We start from the raw sequence: 10,084 nt of genomic DNA, 5'->3' as shown, positions 1-10,084 counted from the left end.
TTGGACAGGGCAGTCCCATCTCCCCCCAGCAAACTGACAGAAATAGTCTCATGAAGCCCAGGAGAGAGAGGAGAGAGAGAGGAGAGAGGAGAGAGGAGAGAAGAGAGAAGAGAGAAGAGAGAGAGAAGAGAGAAGAGAAGAGAGAGAGAGAGAGAGAGAGAGAGAGAGAGAGAGAGAGAGAGAGAGAGAGAGAGACTCATGAAGCCCAGGTTAGCTTCAGACTTGCTATGCAGCTGAGTCTGGTCATGAGCTCCTAATCTTCCTGCCTCTACCTTCCAAGTGTTGGAATTATAGGCATGTACCACTAGCCCTGGCCATGAGCTCTGCTGTTAAAATTAATCCTACATGCTACACGTGATCAAAACAGAGCCTTGTGTGTGTGTGTGTGTGTGTGTGTGTGTGTGTGTGTGTAAGTGCATGTGCATATGTGTGGAGGTCAGAGAATCCCAGGGATGCACTTGTCTCTACCTCCTGAGTGCTGGGATTATAATCATGCACCACCACACCTGACTTTTATGTGGGTTCTGGAGATTGAACTCTTGCTATTCATGCTTGCAAGGCAAGGACTTTACTGGCTGAGCCATCTCTCCAGCCCTTCACTAATCTCTGACATGCATTACCTTCTTCTTGTATTGCTTAGTATAGACATGCTCTGCCTGTTCAAACTGTGTAATTGGGAGGCTCAGAGCTGTGACTGTGGGTTGACACATGCCCTGAGAACAACAAGATGAAGACCAAGATTTTCCTTGGAAAACTGGGCCAGTGATAACTGGAATTGTAAAGCTCTTAGCGAGACAGGCTGGTCACCCTTGGTAAGAACATGAATAACACTTCCACATCTCCACTTTCAGTGGGAAAAGAGAACCTGTGACTGAACTCAGCTGGCACTCCTGTCGGCAGCCCCTCTACCAAGCAGTGGCCACGATCCTGGCCCATGCAGGCTTTGCGTGTGCTAATGAAAGTGTCCTGGAGACCCTAACTGATGTGGCACATGAATACTGCCTTAAGTTCACCAAGTTGCTGCGCTTTGCTGTAGACCGGGAGGCTCTGCTTGGATAGACTCCTTTCCCTGATGTAATGGAGCAGGTATTCCATGAAGTGGGGATTGGCAGTGTGCTCTCCCTCCAGAAGTTCTGGCAGCACCGCATCAAGGACTATCACACTTACATGCTACAGGTGAGGTGACCGTATGAAAAGTGGGCAAAAATGTCACAGTCTGGGGTTTTTTTATGTGTATGAGTGTTTTGCATGCACGTATATAAGTGCACCACATGCATGCAATGCCTGCAGAGACCAGAAGAGGGCACTGGATATCCTGGAACAAGATGGTTATTAGCTGCCATTCTAGAACTGGGAGTGAACCTGGGTCCTCTGCAAGAGCAGCCAGTGCTCTTAATTGCTGAGCCATCTCTCCAGCCCTTAATGCTTTTCTAATGGCCTATGTTGTATTTCACTGTTCTCACCACTGAGCTAGAGAGACACCAGGGTCTCTTTCCATCAGTGGGCTGCCACTCATTGTTACTTCCGCTGGAAGAAGTACACAGATGAGGCTGGAGGCTCACTGGTCAAGAGTCCTTGCTTCTCCGGCAGAGGACTGGAGTTTGCTTCCCAGCACACACATCAGAAAGCTTACAATGTCGGGAAACCTGTAACTCCAGCTCCAGGGGATCCAATGTCTTCTCACCTCTGCAGGCACCCCTACAAATGTGTGTGTGTGTGCACGCAAACACACACAAAAATAAATCAAATCTTAGAAATACACAAGTATCTGGAGTCTTGGGCAATGTGGTTACCATTCTTTTATTCAACACATATTTATTGAGGGCTTGTTGTGAGTCAGGCATTGGTGGGATATAGAAATTTATAAGATAAATTCTTTGAGCTTCAGTGTCCCAGAGAAACAATAACATGTAAACAAATAATATACCAATTTCAGATCATGTTAAATGCTGTTGAAAACAAAACAGAATGAAATACTGGAGGATGCTTGGGGGTGGGGGGCCCCATTTTTGTTTAGACCACAGTATCTCTTCAATCCTAGAGGCCTTAGCAGTTTCTTTTCAATTTCTACATATTTAAAATGACCAGTAACTTTTAGCATCCAACAAAAAAAGACTTTGCTTAGTGATCCAGATTTCCCACATCATCCAGTATTCACCTATAAGGTATATATGCCAGATGTTTCAGAGGTTTTTGTTTTGTGAGACAGGATCTCACCATGTGGTCCAGGCCAGCCTCACTCTCCATCCTTCTGCCTCAACCTCCCAAGTGCTAAGATAACAGGCATATGCCACCATGCCCAGAGAAATGTTAGGTTTTTTGTCTCCATTCTGAATTACATATCTTTATGTAACTTTGATGATAATTACTTTTTCTGACACATTTTCTTTATATGACTCTATCACATATAAATGCAAACTCAACACCGTAACAAGCTTCCTCCAGTTGGCAGTGAAAGCTGTTTTTTGTTGTTTTTAGTTGACCTTATGGCCTTGTACAATGTAAGTATGCACTCTACCACTCAACTACACACCTAGCACTAACAGAAGAACTTTTAAAACTTGTCTGTCGGACAAGGAGATGGCTTAGTAGGTAAAGTGCTTGCTTCACAAGGGTGAGGACCTGAATTCAGGTCTCCAGAACCCACATAAAAGCTGAATGTGGTGGCACACACTTGTAATTTCATTGATGGTGAGGTAGTCTAGCCTACTTTGCAAAGTTCCATCTCAAACAAAAGGTAGAAGGCATCTGAGGAAGGACCACCAGGGTTGTCCTCTTGATCTCCACATATATGCATACACATGTGTGCAACACATGCTCATATGCACGTACACAGAGAAAATAATAATGAAGAAAAAGTAAATTTGACTTAGCTGTTAACTCATATTGTTGGGTCTTTCATGGGGTACCACAAGTTGACTATCCAATCCAATTCTAAAATTCTTGGAAAACCACCTCTTGCTTGTCAACAGATTAGTAAGCAGCTCTCTGAAGAATATGAAAGGATTGTCAATCCTGAAAAGGCCACAGAAGACACTAAACCCATGAAGATCAAGGAGGAACCTGTGAGTGACATCACGTTTCCTGTCAGCGAGGAACCGGAAGCCGACCTTGCTTCTGGCGATCAGTCCCTGCCCATGGGAGTCCTTGGGGCACAGAGTGAGCGCTTCCCATCCAACCTGGAGGTGGAAGCTTCTCCACAGGCTTCAAGTAAGAAAAACAAGTGTGCTCGTTTTGATTCTGGAATCACACTCTGAGAGAACACAGGAGCGGGCAGAAGGGAAAGTCCTGAGACAGAGTGCAATGATCCCAAGATGCAGGGCTTCATTCTTCTAGTTGGTGAAGGGAAGACTCCACAGCTTTTCAGGTATCCTTTACAGTACTGTGGTTAGGGTCTGGATGCACTATATGGTGGTGTTCTGTTGATTATCAAGGTGGGTTCAGCTGACATACCAGGTTAAGCAGATGTCCCGTTCTTTAGTATTCTGTTAGCCCTTCCTGATGCTTATTCAAAAGAATAAGCATCAACTTCATTAAGATGACAGGTAGATGACAGGGCTGGAGAGGGGTTGAGGTCTTCGTTGAACAGTTCAGTTAGTTGTATTTGTTGGAATGAGAATTCCAACAAATGTAGATGAAAGGGATGAAATAAATCTGCCTGTTGGAGCAGCTGGGCTCTTGTAGGCTCTAGCTGTAATGACCTCAAGAACCTGGATAACTGACTCATTACTTTTTTCTCTCTTAGACAATTGTATTTGTTTGTTTAGTTGTTGAAACAAGGTGTCCTCTAGGTAGTCTAGGTTGTCTCAGATTCAAGATCCCCCCTGCTTGGCCTCCTGTGCTAGGATTACTGTGCCACACTACACCCTGCCTGACTCACTACTGGAGTCAGTTAAGTTGCAAGTTAGTTTGTGCACTTGATTATTTATAAGCATAAATTGTCACTTTATCAGTTTATACTGATTTCAACAGCAGATTCTCAAATGTGACCCAAACAAAATTAGTTGTGTTGAAAAAAAAAGTGTATTGAAAGTGTGGAGGCCTTTCACTGAGAAAGAAATAATACAGCAGAACAGCACTCAAACAGGGAGGTTGGGGGGGACTAAGGACCATGTCTCTTTTCAAGGGGAGACAGGTGGGGAACTAATGTCAGCGTTATGTAGTGATCATCCAGTTTTCACAATGTGAGAGAGGCCAGGCACAGTTAGGCACACTTTTAATCCCAGCACTCAGGTGGCAGAGGCAGGCAGATCTCTGAGATGGAGGCCAGCCTGATCTAAAGGCCAGATGGGGCTACAGGGAGACCCTGTCCCAAACCGCCCCCCCCCCCAAAAAAAAGTGAAAGAGGACCAGGAGAAACCAAAAAAAAAAAGAAAAAGGCAGGAAAATAAGGCAGCCCCTTTTACAAAAGGAAGGAGAAAAGAATGAGGAGCTAGTGAGAAGTCTCAGGTGCTGTGCAAGCATAAAGACCTAAGTTCAAGACCCAGTACCCAATGTAAAAGGCCAGGCATGGCTGTGTATGCCTGTAATCCCAGTACTGGGGGATGAAGACAGGCAAGCTTCTGGTTCAAGGCAGTAAGACAGAGAGCAAGAGAGGAAGACACCTGATGCCTCCCTGCCTGCACATTCAGAAAGGAAAAGAAAAGGACAGGCAGACTTAACTATCTGAACAAGGCCCAGAATTCTGTCTGCCTGTGGACCTAAGACAGGAAATCTTTCCACCCACATTTGACTTTCCTGGTATAAGGAAAATGGGGACGGGTGAGGGAAAGAATCGATAGAAGTAGAACAGAAGTTGGTAATTTTTAGATAACGTTTTGAACCATAGACTAACAGTTACACCCTCAGTCCATGTGTGGAATTTGAATGAAAACTGAGCTCAGAGGACACTCGTCAGCCCTGGTAGGATGTTCAGTTTGTCTGTACTGGGTTTATCATTGAGTCATGTTCTTCATTTCTAGGTACAGAGGTAAATGCCTCTCCTCTCTGGAACCTGGCCCATGTGAAAATGGAGCCTCAAGAGAGCAAAGAAGGCAATGTGACTGGCCATGGGGTGCTGGGCAGCGATGTCTTTGAGGAGCCTATGTCAGGCATGAGTGAAGCTGGGATTCCTCAGAGCCCTGATGACTCAGACAGCAGCTATGGTTCCCATTCCACTGACAGCCTCATGGGGTCCTCTCCCGTTTTCAACCAGCGCTGCAAGAAGAGAATGAGGAAAATATAACTCCAAAAGGACATTTTCAGTCCAGACCTACAGTACCCAACAGAAAACCTTGACAGATTAGAATTTGCATCCATGAGTAATTGGATTCTTATTCTTTGTTGTTGAGACAGGGTCTTCTTGTAGCCCTAGATGGCCTATAACACCCTATGTAGACCAGGCTAGCTTTGCTCTCACAGCCACCTGCCTCTGCTGGGATTAAAGGCGTATACCACAACGCCCAGCCCTGGATTCTTTTGTTTTGTTTTTTGCTCTTTTTGAGACAGGGTCTTCCTGGAGCTCCAGCTGGCCTTGAACTCTCTGTGTAGACCAAGTTGGCCTCCATCTTAGAGATCCACCTGCCTCTGCCTCCCAAGTGCTGGGATTAAAGGCAAGCACCACCTCCCCCAGCTGCATTCTTATTAATACAGCTGGCTTTCCTAATTTCAAAGCAACTGTTCTTAACCCCAAAAGTTTGCTTTTTACTTTGACATAATTTTTATGGTTTCCACAAGAACAGATGGGTCATGATACTGGCATGATAATCAGGAGACCAAATACTGTCCCCAGCTGCTGTGTTACTGTGAGAGGACAAGTTCCTTATCTTCTCTATATCAGGTGTCAGTTTTTCATTTAATTGGATTCATTTTGGGTCAAGTCATTGAGAATCCAGAAAATAGCTAAACATAACGAGTCTTATTATCGTATTTTTAAAGCTATTTTTGCCTCCTACATAGTCTCTTAGGAGAGATCTGTGGTATGCAGCCATTCCCACTCACGTTTTTTCCTGCACTGGTTACTGCATCTGGCCTCATCTTTCTTGCTTTTGTTTTTTTATTTTTAAAGTTTTTTTGTCTTTTTTCTGAGACAGGGTCTCCCTATAGCCTCAGCTGGCCTGGATTCATTATGGAGACCAGGCTGGCCTCGAATTCAGAGATCCACCTGCCTCTGCCTCCCAAGTGCTGGGGACTAAAGGTCTGTGTCACCATGCCTGGTTTGTTTTTTTTTTGTTTTGTTTTTTTTAATATTTTATTATTTTTATTTTATGTGTATGAGTGTATTGCTTGCATGTAACTGAGTGCACCCGTGTCGTGCAATGCAGTGGAGGTCAGAAGAGGGCTTCGGATTTCCCTGGAACTGGAGTTAAGGACGGTTTGCAGCTGCCACATAGGTGCTGGGAATCGAACCCAGATCCTCTGCAAGAGCAGTCAGTGCTCTTAACCTCTGAGCCATCTCTTCAGCCCTGGTGTCTTCTGTTTTACTGGCACAGCGTTTAACACCTTGCACATTTTCCAGTTGTTTTCTCCTTTGTGGATGAAGCAGTCAGGGTCTGCTACTGCTACTGGATGGCAGCCTGTGGTTGTCTCAGGCTGTTTTGTTTTGTCTTTAGTTATTTGAAGAGCTGGCAGGATGGCTCAGCAGGGAAAAGCACTTGCCACCAAGCCTTTCACCCTAAGTTCAATCACGGAACTCACAAGGTAGAAGGGATAACTTTGACCTCCACACGTGTGACATGGCACAAAACACCCGCACACCCACAAATAATTTTTTGAAGCCATTTGAGTTATTCCAATTTCTTTAATTCTCAGGCAGTTTCATGTATGTGCATAATGAACTTTAGTCATTTTCACACCCACTTCCCCTTCTCATCCCCTCCCTCTGCTGCTGAAACCCTTCTTCCCAACAAGTCCCCCTCTTCCTTTCATGTTGTAACTTTGTGTACAACCCACTGAGTTTATAGTTGCCTGTAGGAGCACATGGGTGGGGGAGGGAAGTTATTTACTGGAACTCGGGCAAGTTACCAGTGGCTACACCACTATGGAAAATTACATCTCCCCCAGCAACCGTAACTACCTCGAGGAGGGGTGGGGCCTCATGGGGACACTCATCCATCCGTAATGAAATGTTGCTGGACCATCTTGCGCAGAGAATCATAGCTGCAGTGAGCTCATGAGTGCAACACATCTTTCCATACTCTGGCTCTTAAGTTCTTTCTGCCCACCTCTTCGATCATGTTCCCTGAGTCTGGAAGGAGGTGAGATTCTGTCCCCTTTAGGGCTGAGCACTCCACCATCACTTCTAAGCACTTTGGCCAGCTGTTGGTTTCTGCATTACCACTGCCCACTCTATACGAAGCTCCTCTGATGAAGGCTGAGCACAGCAACAATCTCAATGGTGAACAGGAGTTGGGGTCGAACTGCGGGTGTGCTACCTTCCTCACATGGTGAACCCAAATTGGGGCTAAAGTATAGGCCTGCTTCCTACCTCAAAATCTGCTTAAGGTTTTGTTACTGTATGTGTAGGCATGTGTATGTGATGGGGAACGCATGTATGTGAAGGTCAAAGGACATCTCTGTGGAGTTGGTTTCTTTCCTGTCTTTATGTGGGTTCTGGGGCTCAAGCTCAGGTTATCATTCTTGCATAGCAAGCACCTTTTACCCACTGAACCATCCCACTGGTCCAATTTCAAGTATTTTTGAGACAGGGTCTCACTATGTAGCTTCTGAATGGCCAGACTGGCTTTAAACTCAGAGAGATCCACCTACCTCTGCCTCCTGAGTGCTGGGATTAAAGGTATGTGCCATCAAGCCTGGCCTCCAGTTTTAGGTTTGTTTTTTTTAAAAAATATGTATAAGTGTTTTGCCTGCATGTATGTAAGTGCACCATGTGCATGCATTGCCTGTGGAGGACAAAAGAGGGCATTGGATCCCTGGTACTGGCCTAATGGGTGGTTGCTTGGTTGTTAGCCACCAAGTGGGTGCTGGGAACCTGGGAACTGAACCCAGCAACTCTGCAAGAGCAGTCAATGCTCTTCTGAGTCATCTCTGAAGCCCTCCCCCAGTTTCAGGTTTTTAAAACACAAGTCTTGCTATGTAGCCTAGGCTGGCCTCAAACTCACAATCCTTCTGAGGTTATAATTTATTTAAAAATATTTATGAATGATACTAATGTAAAGCATATCTATTTTAATCTTATCTTCACTTCCCCTTTTTATGAATGAAAGTGGCCAGCAAGGTATTGTGGTAGGCACCTGGGTATTGAGTTCATTCACTTAGCAAATATTCATTGAAAACCTATTATTTGTATTAGGACTTGTGCAAGAGATACAAAAATAATGAAGACTTACCTGTATAGAGCTGATAGCATAGGAAAGACAGGCAATATTCAAGGATGAGGCACTATAGAGAAAACCAGGTATGCTCAGAGTTTTGCTTTGTAGAATGGGTCAAGCCAAGTATGGACAGCAATCAGGAGGCAGAGGCAGGAAGATTATGAGTTCAAGACTGGTCTAGAATATACAGCAAGGTCCATTTTTTTAAAGAAGTAAGATTTTCAGATCAGTATCTCCCACTAGATATGGAATATTGAATACCTAATGGTAAAATAAAATATTGTGTTGCTTTAGAATGTTAAAATTGGAAAAGAGGCACCACACAAGTCAAGAGCAGGGTACTTCTGTAAGGCAGCTGTTAAGGATTAATACTTGATTCACCTGGCCTGGAATTAAGTCATGCAGAGTTAGAAGAGTGTTCTGAAAGCAGGGTATACAACTGGAGGTTGCCTGGAGGTCTTATTAAAACAGGCTGCTGGGTCCCAGCCCCAGGTTCTGATGCAGCAGATCTAGAGAAGTACCCCGAACAAGTTCCCAGCTCAAGTTTCTACTTCTGGTCCAGAGGCTACACTCTCTAAACAACACAAACCCTTCCGGTTACATATATATGGACACCTAACCAGAACCTGCATTGTTCAAAGTACAATACAAACAGGGCTTGGCTTTGTACCTGGTTGGGAGATGGATGTACATGGAAAACTAAACTATATATTACTAGGGCAGGTTTGGATAGCTGCCTTTAAACCTCTATTGTAACTAACAGTGGTGAATTTAATAATGATTACATAATTTTCTCATTTGAAATCATGGATGGCAGGCTTACAACAAAGATAAAATAAAAACTTCACCCAAGTCACCATTCAAACAGTTTTCTTTATAATGTGCTACCTGTGCAAGGCACATCTCATACCAACACTGGTTGCCAAGGGCATTCCACTGACACTCTGAACAAGCTCATTTCCCCTGTCCCATTTTGCTAAAAGAATAGCAACTCAAAGGTGCAGAGTTAAGAGCACAATGCTAAGAAAACTCATTGATCCGCCTAGTAAACATCTGAGGTCGTCATCAGAACAGTACGTGCTCTCTGTTCCATCAGCAGCAAAGTACTTGAGTTCAAATGATGAAACGTGAAGTTTTCGGCTGCAGCATTACCAGCTTCCAGAGCAGTGATATACTCTTCCTTGCATAAACACTATGAAAGGCCAACCAAGGACTGGCACCCACCTGCCAGCTCCATGTCTTCTAACCCTGGCACAGCTGAGCCATATTTTCCTCAAAAAAACTGCTATACTGAAGAAGACTGCTCTTGATTGCAGCCGGAATCACAGGAAGGAGTCTCTACAGAGATCCAAATTCCAGACTTCTAGAACGAGTGAGATCCTATGGGAAGCAGCGAGAGGGCCCTACTTGTTTCTCTTCCAGTACTGTGTCACTGATTCTGGCATAAAATTCTGAAATGCTGGCTCTTCGTGGCTTTCCTCTGTAACTGCAGGGAGAAAAAAAAAAAAAGGCGATTCTTCTAAAACCATTGTGTTACTATAAGTAGATCAGAGCTCCTGATACCCATCCTTCAGAAATAACTTTATTTTTTAATCTTTCATTTTTTTTTAAGTTGTTTTTTTTTTTTTCTTTTTCTTTGAGACGGGCTCCCTGTAGCCCAGCTGAGAGAACTCCTGTAGATCAGGCTGGCCTCGATCCCACACAGATCCACCTGCCTCTGTCTCCCACTAGTCCCTAGGATTAAAGGAGTGTGCCACCACACCCTGCTATCT

At 44.5% G+C, this 10,084-nt stretch overlaps 1 protein-coding gene across 1 annotated transcript in view; it reads left to right on the top strand.

Moving 5' to 3' along the window:
* The window catches only part of LOC103740914 (STAGA complex 65 subunit gamma-like), a 9,804-nt gene extending 4,374 nt beyond the window's left edge, over window positions 1-5,430 (top strand). The window contains 3 exon segments of the mRNA XM_029567608.1: window positions 852-1,176; window positions 2,973-3,210; window positions 4,962-5,430. Coding sequence (XP_029423468.1) covers window positions 852-1,176; window positions 2,973-3,210; window positions 4,962-5,224 — 826 coding nt within the window. The 3' untranslated portion in view covers window positions 5,225-5,430.
* The last annotated feature ends 4,654 nt before the right edge of the window (window positions 5,431-10,084 follow it).

The sequence above is a fragment of the Nannospalax galili genome, unplaced genomic scaffold, assembly GCF_000622305.1.
Source record: "Nannospalax galili isolate Female #2095 unplaced genomic scaffold, S.galili_v1.0 scaffold3920, whole genome shotgun sequence".
Taxonomy (NCBI): domain Eukaryota; kingdom Metazoa; phylum Chordata; class Mammalia; order Rodentia; family Spalacidae; genus Nannospalax; species Nannospalax galili.
This window is presented reverse-complemented; position numbering and strand designations above follow the sequence as displayed.